Source organism: Martes martes (genome assembly GCF_963455335.1).
Source record: "Martes martes genome assembly, chromosome: 10".
NCBI lineage: Eukaryota > Metazoa > Chordata > Mammalia > Carnivora > Mustelidae > Martes > Martes martes.
In genome coordinates, this window is record NC_137898.1 from 54852111 (window position 1) to 54870292 (window position 18182).

General features: G+C 39.0%; 1 protein-coding gene across 1 annotated transcript; it reads right to left on the bottom strand.

The window, feature by feature from the left end:
* Positions 1-295: 295 nt before the first annotated feature.
* LOC308350096 (olfactory receptor 52E5-like) lies at positions 296-1236 on the bottom strand (the record flags this gene model as incomplete). The annotated part of the gene is given in 2 exon segments (XM_080815098.1): positions 296-1146; positions 1149-1236. Coding segments are annotated over 2 exon segments (939 nt in total).
* Positions 1237-18182: the final 16946 nt, after the last annotated feature.

The window sequence follows — 18182 nt, forward strand, 5'->3', positions numbered from 1 at the left end:
CTTTTTGCAAACCTTTTTCTCCCTTTAGGAATTTTGTAATATCACTGTGGTTTGAATGTGAGTATTATGTTTTGTTTTGCTTTGTATTCTTCTTGTGGCAAAGTAGAGATAGTTTTAGAAGCTTTGAACTATGCCTTCCAGTAGGTGTACAAATAGGAGAAATGGGGGAAATACAGTGTGATTGGCCTGTGTGGGAGTGCTGGAGTTTTAAAAAAATATTTCCAGTGTTTATTTCTTCTTTGATCTTATTATTATTTCCCTTAACTGTCATGGAAAATGCTCCTGGGGCAAAATGTCAATAGCCTTTAGGGTTAAACATCCTTAGTACATGTTCTCTTATTTGTTTTGTCCTGACCCCATAGATAACAGGGTTAAGAGCAGGGGGAACAACCACGTACAGATTGGCCAGAAGAATGTGGATGTAATGAGGGATGTTGTGGCCGAAGCGGTGTGTCATGAAGGAGAAGAGTGCTGGCAGGTAGAAAGCTAACATGACACAGACATGGGAGCCACATGTGCTGAGTGCCTTGAGCCGGGCATCCCAGGAGGGAAGGTGGAAGACTGCTCGGAGGATTTGGACATAGGAGAACCCAATCACAGAAAGATCAATGTATCCTACTGAAAAAGCAATCAAGCCATAGACAATATTGACCCTAATATTGGCACAAGCCAACTTTGCCAAGCCCATGTGTTCACAGTAGGTGTGCAGTATAACCCGGACACCACAGAAAGGCAATCTCAGGATGAGAAATATGAATGGAGTCACAAACACCAAGGTCCTGACTATGATGACTATGCTCAGGATCGCTATCACCTTATTGGTGAGGATTATACTATACCTCAGGGGGTTGCAGATGGCAATATAGCGATCTATAGCCATGACCGTCAGCACTACAGACTCCAGACCAGTACATATATGGATAGTGTACATCTGTGTGATGCAAGCACCAAACCCAATCTCCCTGAGATTGAACCAGAAAATGCCCAGCATCTTGGGGATGGTGGCTGTGGAGAGGCCAAGGTCCGTGCAGGCCAACATGGTCAGGAAATAAAACATGGGTTGGTGGAGGCTGTGTTCAGTCTGGATCACAACTAGGATAGTGATGTTCCCCAGGAGCGCTATCAGATACACTGCAAAGAAGGGAAGCCAATCAAGAGGTGCACATCTTCTAGCCCTGGAATCCCCACCAGAAGGAAGGAGGGAGGGTGGAACTGTGTATTGTTGGAACGTAGCATATCGCTAGGAGTTGGTTATAGACACATTTCTTGCAGGACTTTTCTTGTTTCCAGAGAGAGACCCTGGCTTCTTTCATGGCATGTTGCCTATTTTCTGGAGAAACAGAAAATCCATTCTTTAATTCCATAATATAGCAGAGGAAACCTAGAGAGGCAATATGAGGCACAGTTAAAAAGACACTCTCACTTCAAAGTATTTGTCTGACCTACATAGAAAGTCATGTAGAACATTTCCAAATACAGCATTCCTGCATGTCTCCCATCTTTCTTCCCTTCTGTCTTTTTTTTTTTTTAAAGATTTTATTTATTTATTTGACAGACAGATCACAAGTAGGCAGAGAGGCAGGCAGAGAGAGAGAAGGGAGGAAGCAGACTCCCTGCTGAGCAGAGAGCCCGATGCGGGGCTCGATCCCAGGACCCTGGGATCATGACCTGAGCCAAAGGCAGAGGCTTTAATCCACTGAGCCACCCAGGCGCCCCGCTTCCCTTCTGTCTTTAAGGAAGAACCTGCACATGGCAAATATTTATTATTACTTGTGTCTGTTAATCAGGATATAAAGCATAAACAAGAAGGAGTGTGTGTGTGTGTGTGTGTGTGTGTGTGTGTGCACATGTATAAAATATCACAGGACTGAGAGTGAGATGGATGGTTCAGGGAAATAATACTTGCAAAGCAGACCTGAAAAATTAAGGAGATGCTATATGGGAGGGAACCCCGTAAATGTGGGGTTAGCTGATGTTTGGATCTGAGCTAAGGAATGGAATTAAGAAATTTGGACACATTGGGAGACCATTATGTGATTCTAGTGAAGTAATACCACTCCTAGAACTACCAAGTCTTATCACTCACTGGGTTGTATTATGTTCCCATTCCTGAACAGTTTAACACTGGTTGTTCCCAGAAATTTTAAAGGGCCTTTTGTGGTTTTTAAACTTCTTTTCTGCCTTCTTCACACTATATTATATTGATGGATAATCCTTCATGCAGCCTGGATAGTGATGATATGTCTATCTTTCCTAAAGTTAGAGCAATACCAAGGCCAGATACTTGCCTCAATTTGGGAGCAGTGTAGGTTATATTAGGGCTACAGCTAGTTTTCCTGATACAGCGATGGAAGCTAATGTTTTGAAGTTGGCAGCAAGGTTGTTTACTATAAGAGTGGAATCCATCTGGTGTGCCTTGTGGTTGAGTCAGGTTGCAACTGGCCCTGTGCCATGGATGTAATCTATAACATGGTAGATCCTGTGGGATTATCAGATGTGTGCAACCATTAGAAACTGTGCTGTTACTGGATATATTCTATGGGGTGAACTGCACCATGGTTGGGATACCTATAGGGCCTGGGCTTCTTGCGTGGATAAAGTTCTCATGACATGGCCTCTTGAGAGGCCTCAAGAACTGCTGTGGATATGTCATTTGGATTGGCATTTGCTCATATTGTGTCTAACTTTTTAAAAAATAATGTACTGTGGAGTTGTTTCCAAAGATGTGCTACAATCCTGCTGAAGGAGGGAAAATGTGTTATGAGGTGTTCACCCCCTTGGTTGTGTTGGTCCAGTTTTTTCCTTCTAATGGGGTCTGATCCCATGGAAGTCAGTAGGCACACCATGCACCCCCCCACAATGACACTTAACTAGATTCACCTTTCTATGCACCTCTACTCCCTGTCTGATATTTCATCTGTCAGAGAATTAATGTCATTTTGCATTCTAATAAGAAGAAAAATAACTCAGGTTGTTAGGAAGAAAAATTTCTGGCCAACATTATACACCAAGTACTTGCTCAGGGCTTTGCAAGTATTATTTTCTATAAAGGTTAAAACAGGTCTGAGATTGGTACCACTATTGTCCCCACTTAAAGAGGAGGCAAATGAGGCTCAGGCCAAGGGATTAAAAACTACATCTGAATCATACACTGTATGTTAATTAAAAAGAAACTACATCCAAATCAATAATTGCTTCTATTAATCATCAACTTTTAAAATATGTAAATTGGGAATGACAACACTGATCATGTGGGCTGTTCTGAGAATTCCAAGTTGTAGACATGTGTCACCCCTACTCTGCCCTGCATAGATTCTACATAAATGTCAGCACTGAGGAGGAAGGGGTGGAGAAGGAGAAATATTTCCTGAGACCACCATTTTCTATGCCTCTTGCCACTTCCTGCCATTAATTTCCTGTTACTTCTCATGCAATGTATTTCTTATTTCTATCAACATGTAACATCTTTCCAGTTACAAATATTAGAAAATTTTGAATAAGTTTTTATTCATTCTAAGTACTTCTAACTAATTATTAAGCCCTGCTGCTTCTGTTTCTGAAATTTATACATATTTCTATTTCTTTCTTTAATTAATCTATTTATTTGTTAGAGAGAGAGAGCATGAGCAGGGGAAGCTGCAGGCAGAGGGAGAAGCAGACTTCTCACCTAGCTGGGACCCCAATGAGGGACTTGATCCCAGGACCCTGGGATCATGACCTGAGCCAAAGGCAGACACTTAACTGACTGAGCCACCCAGGTGTCCCTACATATTTATATTTCTATCTACATTTTTATTCCTATTTTCTCCCTATTCTTATTTTTTTCAAGATACCTTGATTGACCAACATTGTGAAACTGACCTATTACTAATTGTCTTACTTGGTTTTTCAGTTTTTGTGTTTCCTCCCATCTGATGCTTCTAGAGGACCAAGCACAAATACCAATATGATAATCATACCATTAAGTGTGGAATGCAATTAGTATTAGTTAAAAATATTTAGTTCCTCCATGGCTATTTTGAAAATTAAAGAAAAATAGAGGTTATATATCACAATAGTATTAATTAGGAAACCATAGAGAAAATTTTGTTGGTACAAAACTTAAACTACAGGGCTAACTGATTTAATCTATCAGTGAAATAGGAAGGAATAAGGAATATTTACCACAAGAATGCAATGGGAAAGAATTAGTGAAAGGAGCAAACTCGTGCTTAAGTTTAATTTTATGTATTCACTGGTTCCTGTGACATAAACACAGGTCTTTGTGACATGCAGCTTCCAACCCAATGATTGTTATTTCTAACCTTAAGACCATTAGCTTGTTTTAGAAATTATGTTTTCTAAAATGTTGTCTCTGGAGAATTATATTGTTCACTTATAGTTTTAAACTTCTTGTTTAGGGATTTGAATTTATTTACTAACATTGTCATAATTAGCCAATTATCTCATAATGACTTAAATGTTCTTGTCATAATTAAGCTGAACAACTGAAAAATTGTGTAGGTTGTCCTGTGAGTGAAGAAAATAATTTCTAGACTTAAAGTATAAGCTAGCTTCTCCTTTTCAGTGAATGCACAAATAAAATAAAAATTCTATTTTTATCAGATTCATTATCATAAGCAAGTGAAATCTCTGTCCTCTAGGGACATAAACTATGACCTATAAGTCAATTCTGACCCAGCACCTGCATTTGTAAATAGAGGTTTTTTTTCAGAACATGAGCATTCCCATTAATTTGCATGTTTTCTATGGTTGTTTCCACTGTACAATCACAGAACTGAGCAGTTGTGATCAAGACCTCTGGCCAGCAAAGCTAAAAATTTGTATTCTCTCTCCCTTTAGAGAAAGTTTGCCATCTCCGATCTATAAGAATAAAACCAGAAATAATGCCCTATGTGAAAAAAGTCAATTATTTTATAAAATGGCACCAAAGACTCTTAAACACCAACTCTGACCTGCCCATGTAGTCTTCTTACCTCCACGCCTCAGTCAAACTGAACTTCAGATTTTTTACATAGTTTCATTTCCATGTCATTCTTCTTATTTCTCCTGATGAGGAAATCTTCCCTACAAGCTCCAGTCAGCAAAATATTTTTTAGCCCAGATTTAATGACATACCATCCAGAAAGCCTTCCCCAACTGGCTTATTTCAGGATTATTCTTTTTGGTATATTTCCAGAGGTCTATTTGTCTGTCATGTTAATTATCACTGATTATCAGTGGTTCTTAAGTCATGTCCCTAGGCCAGGAGTATTGGCATCATCTGATAATTTGTTATAAATGCAAATTCTTAGACACTACTTCAGACTCACTAAACCAATAACTGGGTATGGGGCCCAATAAATGCTAATAAACCCTTCAGGTGATTTGGATGCTTGCTCCAGCCTGGAAAACTGGTAGATATCTACTACTGTAATTTCCTTGGGGTCAAAACCAATGTCAGATTTATCTCCATGGTATCATGATACATGATATAATGATAGGCAGTGATCATTAATTAGTGGAAGGCACTAATTAGCAAACGAAAGTTGAGTAGAAATAATAATCTTTATCATTATATATAGTGTCTTAAATTGAATTCTGTTGATACAGGTATAGCATGGTGTGCAGAAGGAGGTTTGAGTTCCGTAGGGAAATATATTTGTAAACAAGTCAATAAGGTAAGATTAATTCAAAGGAGAAATTGACCTTTCATGAGGTTGCACCTGATACCTCCAATGATACAATGGAAGCCCTAGAGCTGGAATAGCCCTTCTAAGTTAACCCACAATGAGGCAAGGAAGCCAGTTATTTGTATTCCTGTGGTATCTAGTCATTGGCCATAGGCTACCCTGTATGATGGGGCACAACTTTGGATGAGGTAGTTCCTTCCAGGAAGGAGTGCAGATGTGAACTCTCAGCATCTGATATCTCCAGCAGCTGAGGGATAGGGGGATAGGCCTTCAAAAGCAGATCTCAGAGGGATACCATAGTATATACTACAGATGGTTTTGTGCCTTTGTTCTCCCTTGGCCTTATCTTATACTTTAGCCTTGGGAAACTTAGTCTTTCCTTACTTATTTTTCTGCATTTGAGCTTCACATCTCACTTTGTCTTTTTTCTCCACTACAAATGGTTGGGATAAAACTTTAATATTCTGTTGGCTGTGGGCTGGGGGAAACCGGAGGGGGAGACAAACCATGAGAGACTGTGGACTCTGAGAAGCAAACTGAGGGTTTTGGAGGGGAGAGGGAATTGGGGGTAGGGTGAGCCAGGTGGCAGGTATTATGGAGGGCACGTATTGCATGGAGCACTGGGGATGGTGCATAAACAATTAATTTTGGAACCCTGAAATAAGATAAAATAAAATAAAATTTTAAAAAACTTGCTACTGGCTGTGGCTTGGAATAAAATTCATGTTTATCCCTAGTTCAACAAAAAATCCTTTGGTGATGCACTAGAAATAATGTTCAGTCCCCAATCACACACACACACACACACACACACACACACACACAGTTTAGTATATTGCAGTAAAGCTTACACATTTTAGTAAGTAACTACTGTTTGAGAATGCATGCTCTGATTTTTTTGCAAGTAACTACTGTTTGAGAATGCATGCTCTGATTTTTTTTTTTTTTTCCTGGACTTGAGACTGCATCTCATGCAGACCTTATAACTCTAGGTTTCCCATTGCCTGGAGACTAGAAATAACTAAAGATAGTAACTGGTTGTGGCATGGCTACAACCAGAGAGTGATAAATTCTTCATCTATTAACATCCTTCTCATCTTCATGAAATCTTTTCTCTTAGCTTTGTTGTTGTTGTTGTTGTTATTCTCTTATACATTCAGCTACACATCCCCTCAGCCATCTCTTACCAAAATGGCTAGGAGGAGGAATGCCCAACAGAGGAAAAATTCAGAGACTGTGCCCTCTCCATCAGGGCTATTGGATATGGACATAAGTCGGAAAGGGAATTCAGGCTAACAATTATCCAGGCAATGGCTAGGCTGGAGAAAACGTTAATGACAAAATGAAATTGATTAGGACAGAAGTGAAAGCTAGAGGGAAGATGTTAACAATGCTATCAATGAGTTCTAATCTAATGTAAATTCTCTAGCAGCTAGGGTAACTGAGGCAGAAGATAGAATTAGTAATCTAGAGGACAAACTGATAGAGAAAAAGGATCAGGAGGAGGCCTGGAACAAACAGCTTAGAAGCCATGAAAACAGAATTAGGGAAATAAATGATGCCACGAAATGTTTCAACGTCAGAATTATTGGAATTGCTGAGGGGGAGGAGAAAGAAAGAAGACTAGAGGATATAGTTGAACAAATTCTCCATGAAAATTTTCCCAATCTGGGGAACGGAACCAGCGTTCATGTCTAGAGGCAGAAAGGTCTGCCCCCAAGATCATAGGATCTAGAAAGACCTCGAGACACCCGATTGTGAAAATGATGAATCATAATTTTAGACAGGAGCTCTTGAAAGCAGCTAGGGGGGAAAGATTCATTACATGCAGAGGAAGGCCCATCAGAGTAACGTCAGACCTGTCCACAGGAAACTGGCAAGCCAGAAAGGGCTGGCAAGATGTATTCAGGGCGCTAAATGAAAAGAACATGCAGCCAAGAATACTTTATCCAGCAAGACTGACATTCAAAATGGATGGAGAGATAAAGAGCTTCCAAGAATGGCAGGGTTTAAAAGAGTATGTGACCACCAAGATGGCACTACAATAAATATTAAGAGGGGTTCTATAAAAGAAGAAAGAAACCAAGAGTATCATTGAACTGAAATTTATGGCGAAAATCTATAGAAACAAGGACTTCACAGTAAACACGATGTCAAAAAAATGTATCTCTTGATAATCACTCTCAAAGTGAGTGGCCTAAACGTTCCCATAAAACAGCACAGGGTTTTAGATTGGATAAAACAACAGGGCTCTCTTGGCTTTTGAAACACTTCTTCCTTCTGTTTTCCTTCTAACTCTCATAATACTCTTTGAAATGTGCTTGCTCCCATCTTCCTTCATTTTTCCTTTAAGCAGTCTTTTGTCCTTGTCTGTAGGGTCTACTCACCCAGGTGCCTTCTAAGGATGATTCCATTCATTTTTCTAAATGCAAGTGCTACATCTTTTCCTGGTGATTCTCAAAAATATGTTTCTACAAGATTTCTTTCCAAATTCTCTATATATCTCCAGGTACTTTACAAGATGTCTCTCCCACATATAACTGAGGCTCATTTTATCCAACAAGCTCTGTAGTAAGTTGATCACCTCTACTCTGAAATCTTTTCTGCTCCTTTTCCTCAATTTTGGGTAATGGTGCTATATACACATTATCCCAGGCAAGAGATCTTGGAGAAATCCTTTTCTTTTCTCTTCCCTCTATTCTCTCATGCTGCAAATTCAGTCATCAATTCCTGACAATTCTCCATTTTAACACAATTAACTATAATTGGACAACTATGAGGTGCCTAGTATTAGTGCTTAAAGTACTGGGTGGCCAAAACCAAATCCAGGCCCTGCTTTCATGGGTCATGTAGTCTGATGGGAGAGACCAACATTAATCAAATACATTTAAATAAGTGAAAAGTAACAATTGGGCTCAAAGAAGAGTCACTGAGCTCTGCGAGGTTATTTAACCTGGCCAGGGTTCATAGGGAATGCTTTTCTGAGGAAGTGTTAACTCAATTGATAGCTGAAGGCTAAGAATCCAGTAATAGTAAGTGGAAGAGAGGAATAAGTGGAGAAAAATATTTCTAGTCAATGGGAAAGGTGATACAAAAAACTAGGAGTGATGGGATCCTGTAGGCCTTTGTGGTTAATTTCAAGTTTTTCTCTCTGTCCTAGAAACAATGAGAAGAAACTGTAGGATTATAAAGTGCAGTGTAACATGACCTGATTTGCATTTAAAAAAATCACTTTGGTTCACTATCAAAAATGTATTATTAAAGGGCACTTGGGTGGTTCAGTCGGCTAAGTAGCTGCCTTCGGCTCAGGTCATAATCCCAGGGTCCTGGGATCAAGCCCCGCATTGGGCTCCCTGCTAAGGGGAAGCCTGCTTCACCCTCCCCCTCTACCTGCAGCTCTGCCTACTTGTGCTCTCTCTCTATCTCTCTGCCAAATAAATAAATAAGACCTTTTAAAAAAATGTATTATTAAAGGCAGCAAGTGCATTTGTAGTCAGGTCAGTCAGAAGTTTATTGCAGACATCCAGGTTAGGGATGATGTTAGTGATGAAGAAAGATTGTAGTAGGTCAACTTTATAACTGTTTAATAGAGTTAGCCTTCAGAAACAGTTGTCAAATTTATTTTTCCTCCCCTTTACAACAACTGAGTAGAGTAAAACTTCCATAATCTTCTGTCTTAACTTTTTCTGTAATTCATCCCTTTTCACCAATGGCTCTTGGTATTTTTCCTTTTGAAAAACATGTATCTAATTAATATAATTCTGTTAATAAAATGTGACTATTAATAAATGTGACTGTTAATAAACTGTAAGTAGTGACTCACATCCTAAGAGAAGGGAACAAAGGGCTCTGTGCAAGACTAGGGGAAAGGGATTGAGGACTCATACACAGTTTGAGAAGTCCTCCATTAACTCCTCATGCATGGCACTTAGGATGGGCAGGGGTATGGAGGTTATTTCACTTAGCTGGGTTTGTTGTATCATTTTTATAATAAAAGATTAAGGTTATGTATCAAGGTTCTAAAATCTTATAGATTGTTACATGCTCTAATAACTTCTCCCCATCATTTGTTTTTTACCTTCTATATTTAATATCATTGGCAAACTTATCACTACTACCACCCTCTGCCCTCATCCATTATAGAAGTTCCCAGTTCTGAGTCCTTTAATTCATTTTACAATTATTTATAGAGTGCTATCCACCAAGTATTGCTCCAGATGTGGGCATGCAGTAGGGATTGAGTTGAATTCCCCAATTTCACGGAGCTTAAATTCTAGTAATGCCAGAATTTTGCTTCTTGGTTTATACAAGTTTTCTGCTGTCATAGATTTCCTTCCATTTTTCTTAAACCAGTCTTTATAGGGAAACTTTCCAAAATGTGCTTTGGTATTCCAAATATACTATGGATTCAGAATGTTCCTGGTCAACAATCTTATTGTTACTGCCAAAAATTATTATCTGTTTAGGTCATTGCCTCTACTGTAACCATTATCATTACTTATGCAGTCACCCTCCCCTTTTGTGTCCTTAATAATTTTTCTGTTTAATGAGAACTTCCATGTATATTTTCTAAGTTTATCTTCAGAGTAACTCTGGGGCGCTATCTTCCTCTCCCTTTCTGAACTTCTCTCTTTTTTTCTTTCAGACACTCAACTTTCTGGTAAACTGTTGGGCTTCTACCAGGGACTGGCTTCTATTCTTTGTTGCAGAATTAAATAACTTCTGTATCAGGTTCCCAGGCTTCCCATCTTTCAACCTGTCTGCTCCGCTTTCTCGGATATGCTCTAACCTCTTCCCACTAGGATCCCTGTTCCCAGTGTAGGAGGTTCCCCTCTGAGATGACAAAATACAAGGATGTAGGGAAGGGAAGATTTCATTTGGGCCAGGTAATGAGACTTGCCATTAGCATCCCTTCATGTTTGTACATGACATTCTTTGTTAAATGTTGTACTTATATATCGGTTCTTGGGTTCACTGATGTCATTCTGTCATTTAGCCCTGTGAGTAATTTGCTGTGTATTTTTGTGTGAGTCACTGACGTGCAGCTATGAATCCAGGTTGTTCTCTACACAACTCCTCCCTCTCTTGCTGCACCACTTGGAGATGGCTCCAGCTACAAAGACTGGCTGAGCCACCAGAGCTCCCTTGCCCCATGGGCCACTTCTGTTACTGCCACTGTGAACTCTCTTCCAGCTTAAGTAGTGACTTACCCACCTACCTCTGCCCAGCATCTGAGAAATTGTTTACCAAGAACTGGATGCCACAGACTGCAAGCTGCTTGTGACTGAGTTCCCAATAGTCAGGGTCAAAGAGTTATATAAGAACCTAGTCCTCTGGGAAGAACCTCTCACAGTGGCCCATGTCCCTGGACCTGGAGTATGGGACAGAAAATTTCCATATCCCTGAGGGTAGAGCTCTATGTTTTGTTTTGTTTTGTTTTGTTTTGTTTTTTAATTTCTTTTCAGTGTAACAGAATTCATTGTTTTTGTACCACACCCAGTGCTCCATGCAATAAGTGCCCTCCATAATACCCACCACCTGGCTCACCCAACCTCCCACCCCTGTCCCCTCCCAAACCCTCAGTTTGTTTCTCAGAGTCCACAGTCTCTCATGGTTCATCTCCCCTCCAGTTTCCCCCAACTCACTTCTCCTTTCCATCTCCCCATGTCCTCTGTGTTATTTCTTATGCTCCACAAATAAGCAAAACCATATGATAATTGACTCTCTCTGCTTGACTTATTTCACTCAGCATAATCTCTTCCAGTCCTGTCCATGTTGATATAGAAGTTGGGTATTTATCCTTTCTGATGGAGGCATAATACTGCATAGTGTATATGGATCACATCTTCCATATCCATTCGTCTGTTGAAGGGCATCTTGGTTCTTTCCACAGTTTGGCGACCGTGGCCATTGCTGCTATAAACATTGGGGTACAGATGGCCCTTCTTTTCACTACATCTGTATCTTTAGGGTAAATACCCAGTAGTGCAATTGCAGGGTCATAGGGAAGATCTATTTTTAATTTCCTGAGGAATCTCCACACTGTTCTCCAAAGTGCCTGCATCAACTTGCATTCCCACCAACAATGTAAGAGGGTTCCCCTTTCTCCACATCCTCTCCAACACACGTTGTTTCCTGTCTTGCTAATTTTGGCCATTCTAACTGGTGTAAGGTGGTATCTCAATGTGGTTTTAATTTGAATCTCCCTGGTGGCTAGTGATGATGAACATTTTTTCATGTGTCTGGTAGCCATTTGTATGTCTTCATTGGAGAAGTGTCTGTTTGTATCTTCTGCCCATTTTTTGATATGATTATCTGTTTTTTGTGTGTTGAGTTTGAGAAGTTCTTTATAGATCCTTGATATGAACCTTTTGTCTATACTGTCATTTGCAAATATCTTCTCCCATTCTGTGGGTTGCCTCTTTAGAGCTCTATGTTTTCTGGTCAGAGATACCTTCTGGTTACAGATGATCTGCAATCTATAACCTCCAAGAAGTACCATCCTCAACAGATCCCGTATTACTAGCCAACCAGAGGCTTAATGGACTCTTACCTACACTTTAAATCTCATTGTGATCCTCAGATTATATGAGAATACATAGGAAAACAAACATAGAACATGGGTGGCAATAACATGATTGTTACATTCCTTTTTTAATTTTAATTTTAATTTTAATTATTTATTTTTTAAAATATTTTATTTATTTGACAGAGAGAGACACAGTAAGAGCGGGGAACACAAGAAGGGGGAGTGGGAGAGGGAGAATCAGGCTTCCTGCTGAGTGTGGAGCTGGATGCAGGGCTGGAACCCAGGACTCTGGGATCTTGACCTGAGCTGAAGGCAGCAACTTAACTTAACCCAGGCATCCCAGATTCCTTTTTTTTTTTTTTTTTAATTTAACCCTCAAACGAAACATACTGGATTGGATTTCAAAGTGTATTTGTCCACACAATTTTTTTAAAAAATCAGCATTATTTTGGATAACTCTTGGTTTTGCTAAAAAGATAAAAGAAAATTCAAATCTCTTCTAAAGGGGACCCTGGGGAACAAAAAGAGACAGTATCTAATATCATAGATATAATCCTGAAAAAAGAATATAGAGCAGAAATTGAGAGGAGAATATATAAGAATGCAGGCTCTCAAGATTTTGTTCAGAATTTTCCTCCAGCTCTTTATTTTTGTGAGACAATGTATTGAATGTCTTCTCTGCCTCTCCAGGACAACTCCATAATCTGTATCCTGGAGAACTCACGAGTAGGCACTGCATCAATATCCTCTCTTGCCCTTTGGTATCTGAGAGAAAGAACCATCTGAGAGAGTAGGGCAGGAATAAAGTCAGGATATTCTGGGTTCCACCTGCTCTCTCCTTACAGGTAACCTGTCAGTCATCATGGGATGAGTGATTCCTTCAAAATAAATCTGAGTTCCTCTCAGGTAGCCTTCTTCATAATGCTCTCTGTGTCTCTAGATTCCAGGAACTACTTCTTGTTTTCAGGCCAAGAAACTGTAAATATCCCTCACCTGTACTATCTTTATTATTCCTTGTGGTTTCCCCACAGTGTGCCTAACATTTGTTGTAATATAAGGGGCCTAGCCTGAGTTTGCCAACTACTTTTTCCTAAACTCTAACAAAATAGCCAATAAGCAGCCCTATATTTTCCTGAAGATTCATCTATTTAAACTTAATTTCACTTTATATAATAATACACAATACATAATACATAACATATGATATTTAACATATATGTATATATAATTATATATGTAATATTTACATATAATTATATATATATATAATTATATATATAATTTTATTGGTCTTATTGTTTAATTTTTGAGATAAGCAGTTATTCCTTGGAACTCCTATTTCTCAAAGACTTTAAAATTATACTCAAATATGTCTCAAAGTAGCTAATTTTGTAGTTCATGGAAAAGACTAAGACATACTTCACAAAAGATTTAAAAATGGTCAGTAAGTGCTGGTTATATGAACAACATTATTAATCGTGGGAAAAGGGAAGACTGAGACCCTAGGAGATACTGATTCTCACTCACTAGTAGCTAAAATTCAAAAGACTAAAAGACCAAAAGATGAGAATGTGTAGCATTTGGAACTCTTGTATTTGTTGGTAAAAGTATAAAAATCACAAACCACTGAGGAACACTGTTGGGAATTTTCTTAAAACTTGGCATGTGGAATATGGAAGGGTCTCCAAGCATTTGGATTTTTTTTGGAATTTTGTTTTGTTTTGTTTTTGGATTTTTTTTTTTTTGAGGGGGGCCCAAGATACTATCAAAGCTCTGACTAAATATCATGAGTTTTGGATTAAAAACCACTTAGTAGGTCAATGTTGGAACAGATTTGAGAAGATAGTGTATCTGGATTAAATTTCATGAACATTTACCTCTTTAGGTGTAACTGAATTATGTCTGCTCCTAGGGCACTGATAGATAACAGAGTTAGAGACAAGAAGCACTAATATTCAATGAGCTAGACAGGTTTCTACATTCTGTAAAGTACCCAGGATGCATAAAGGATTCCTGAGGAGGAGTGTCTGGGAGGGCAGAAGAGGTTTATAGAAAACAGCAATGTCTTGGAACATTAATCTAATAAAATATAATTAAATGTGGAGTTGTAATTTTCTCATTTCCTCAATTATTTTTTTCTTTTGTATATTTTTTCTTCTTATGTCATAAATATTTGCTATTAACTAGCCTGTGTGTAAATGTGGTTAATGCTTGCAGACACTAGTAAATGTATGCCATATTTAACACAAACATAAGCATGTGTATAGACATACATATACACACAACTTCATACACAAACCCATTCTCAAACTGCATACAGATTATTCCCAGGACACTGAGTCCATGCTCCAGGTCCAGCATAGCATTACTTTGACACAGATCACAAGAGTGAGAAGGGAATTTAGAAATTGGGCACACTGAGACTGGATGTAAAAATGTATGCAGGAACTACCCTACATTGTATGTAGTGCCTGGACAAATATTTTTGTGGGGTTCCTGAATATATTAACAGTTTGACTACAAATGTATTATAAAAGTCATGGATCTATGTGATATTAATAATTTATCAGTGAAGATTTAGGATAATGGGTGGAGAATTAATTATATACTTGTAGTTGTCCAATTATTGCACATGAAGATTCTTTGTTGTTTCCAGGTAATTTCTTTTTTCTCTTCAGTTCCATGAAATATCCATTTTTTTTTGAATTGTCAAATAGGCCATGTCTTGCCATTTCATATCTCCTCCCAAAGAGAGAAGGTACTAACACTGTTATTACTTATAATACCATGTTCTTCAGAACAATGTAGATTATCTTGTCTCTAGCATTTCCAAATTCCATTTATTTAATGCTGATTGCACCACTACTCAAGATGCTCCATCATACATTGTACTGCTTATGAAGAGCAGCTTCCAATGACTCTCTTTAAGGTTCTAGATGGTGATCTTTTTCAATTCTGATCACATTGCTCCCTGTCACCAGCTTGGAGTATAGGTGAGGCACATGGGCAGAATGAGAAGAGCACTCCCTTTCATACAGGGAATGCACCTACCTCATCTGACATTACTTAACATTAACTCAGGAAAGCATGTCATCATGTAAGTTGGAGATAAAATAAGACATAGATTGAAAGTACCTGGTGACATTGTCGAACATTGGTCTCAAAAGCCACTGGAGTAGGTAGATACAACCACCTCTGGAGGAAAACCTGATGAGTGGTGTGGAGCTTGTGGAGGGGGTGGGATGATCAATCTGGTTACCAATGCCAAGGTAGGGGAGGCAGTGAGGTAGAGGATATCTGCTGCTCCCACTGCCACGCTTGGGTGCTATAGCTATGAGGCAGCAGGATAAGTTGAACACAGGTGGGTGGGAGTCAGTGAGCAGCTTTAACATGTAGCTCAAGCCTAAGGTTCAGGAGAGGACCATTGGTTAAACCAGAGGCCTGAACTCCTATGTCTGACATAAGTGATGAGTGAGCATCACATCCAATCAATATGGCAGCACTATTGTGGTGGCTCCATCTCATGAACTTCTGTGAGAGAAAAAACCTTTTTCTAGAAAAATCTTACCTGCTCATCACCAAGCCACTCTACTGAAACCAAGTCTGAGCCATGAGATCTCAGGACAACCCCAAAGATGTGGGTCACAGAACTCCTTAGGGCAAATGACTGATTTCACAAGCTGGTGAGTATAGGAAAAAGAGTCATAGAATTCTCTAAAGAGAATTCAGGACTGGGTCCAGATGTGCTTTGTTTAGGCTCAAGGCACCCTGACCAAACAGTATTGCTGTTCTTAGCCAGTCCATGTACCAGAAGCGGACTTAGAAAATTTTGAGGAAGCTACTCCAAAGCAGAGAGGTGCCCTGGGAAGGGAGCCTAAGACAGGGCTTCTGCTGAGTGAGGTCTAAGTAGTGTGCTCATGATCCATCTCAGGGCCAGCATTATTGTGAACCCCAATCCACACTGTGTACACTATTACTTTTATACTGAATTTTCCCAATATCATATATAGATTTAACCAGAAAGTTACTTTGGCATGCCTTTCATATGATTGACAGAAGAAAAAGCTCTGTCTTTAGTGAGCTTATATGTGGTACAGATATGGATGAACAGGAAACTGACCAATCTTTCCCACTCACCACCGATGGACCACACAGGTGAGGACTGTACCAATTTCAGTCACTCTGTTAACTTTTCTACTTGCTCCTGCACTTAGAGTTTCTGCAGTCACCTCTTTCTCATCACCAATACCAATCCTAGGTTACTTGGTCTCTCTCCCACTTTCCTAGATACCTCCACATGGAACCAATAGTGGAGCCTCACATACATACACACATAAAATGTATTCAACTTAATTGTCTTAAAAGGCTAAGAGTTTGTGGTCAAAGAGATATGTATATATCAGTGATCTACTCTTGTTACATCAAAATGATGCTAAAAGTACATTTATTTTATGTACACAAGTTCCTGCTTTTCTTTGGACCTTGGTTTTCTTATTTGTAAAATAAAAGAGAAAGATTAGGAGAATTTTAATGACTTTCCAACATTAAAATACTTTGTTCCCACAAAATTTTAGGGCCATGAGATAGGCTAAAAAGAAAAAAAAACCCTAAACAAACAAACCACTTATTCATGCTCCCAGGACAAAGGAAATTTCATAGGATGCTATAGAATGCAAGAATTTTGCTTTGCCAGTGTTAAATCTCAGGCCAAGAGCTGCCCAGATTCAGAGAAATTGAACAACTTACAGAAATTGCAATAGGTATTGTTGCTGTCCTTGTATTCTTGCCTATATCTGCATGATTTTCTGATATTCCACCCTGATGTGCTTTTGAGTATTTTGCTTATTGTCATGAAAAACTAGAGAATGGTTCTAAAACAGATATGATGGAAACCTGATTTCTTAGGAAGAGTGCCATGGTCAGTCACAAATTAAAGCTCAGTGCTCCTTTGATCTAGTTTGAAGCAAACCACATTCTTTAACTATAACTGGAGTTTAGAAATGGAACTATGTATAGGAAATCTACAGGATTAATAAATTATACTGAGATTGTTCTGAACTTGATATCAAGACTGCCTTTGTGCTTAAACCAAGGAATGATTCTGATCTCTATTTCCAAATTTTCTGAAATCTTGTATATCTGAAGGTAAATGATATACCATACAAGGTAAATATTAGGTAGAATTCAATTGGAACTAGACACAGAACATATACAATTATTGACATCTAACATGACTTAGTGTCAAGTGAGAAAATATCATGTATCCTTGGTCCTAAGCTGTTGTCTCTCACATTCTTCAAGTCACAGATACTTAGTTTACTGGAGAAACAGTGACGATGAGATAGAAAGAGATAAAGAGAGAGGGAGAGAAGGCAGGAGGAAGAAAGAGTGAGGGAGAGAGGGAGGAAGGGATGGAGATGGAAGGAGTCAGATTAGGAAGAAGAAAGGGAGCAAGAATAACAGCAAGAACAAGAAAGGGAGCATTAAAATGCAAATGAGTAATGACTCTAGAGAAGGAAGACAAAGCTAGAGGAGTAATATGCAGAATATAAATCTATGGAACAGATGTTCTAATTCAAAAATTGTCACTCAGCCATGGCTTGCACTTTATTTTCTTCATCTACAGAATGACGTTGTTGGGTCAGTGTCCCTTCAGGGTCTAAGCTTAGCTAAAGAGAAGACACAGAGCAATGGGGAGAGTTCTCACCCTTTCCTATCAGGCATTCTACTTCCAAACCACTGCTGCCTCCAGGACACCTTCCTTGTCCATCAGCGCTTTCCCTTTGTCCAGTTACATGGGGTGGGTGAGCAGAGTGGGCAGCAAAGATGGCTTTGCCTTATCTGCCAACTCTAAAGGAATTCCAGTAACAAATAAAAATCTGGCTACTACTACCTACTCTAAAGGAAATCTAAAACAGAGGTGAGATTATTAAAATGTGGGTGGTATGTGCCTATGTTTTCCGAGTGTTGGCACAGAACTC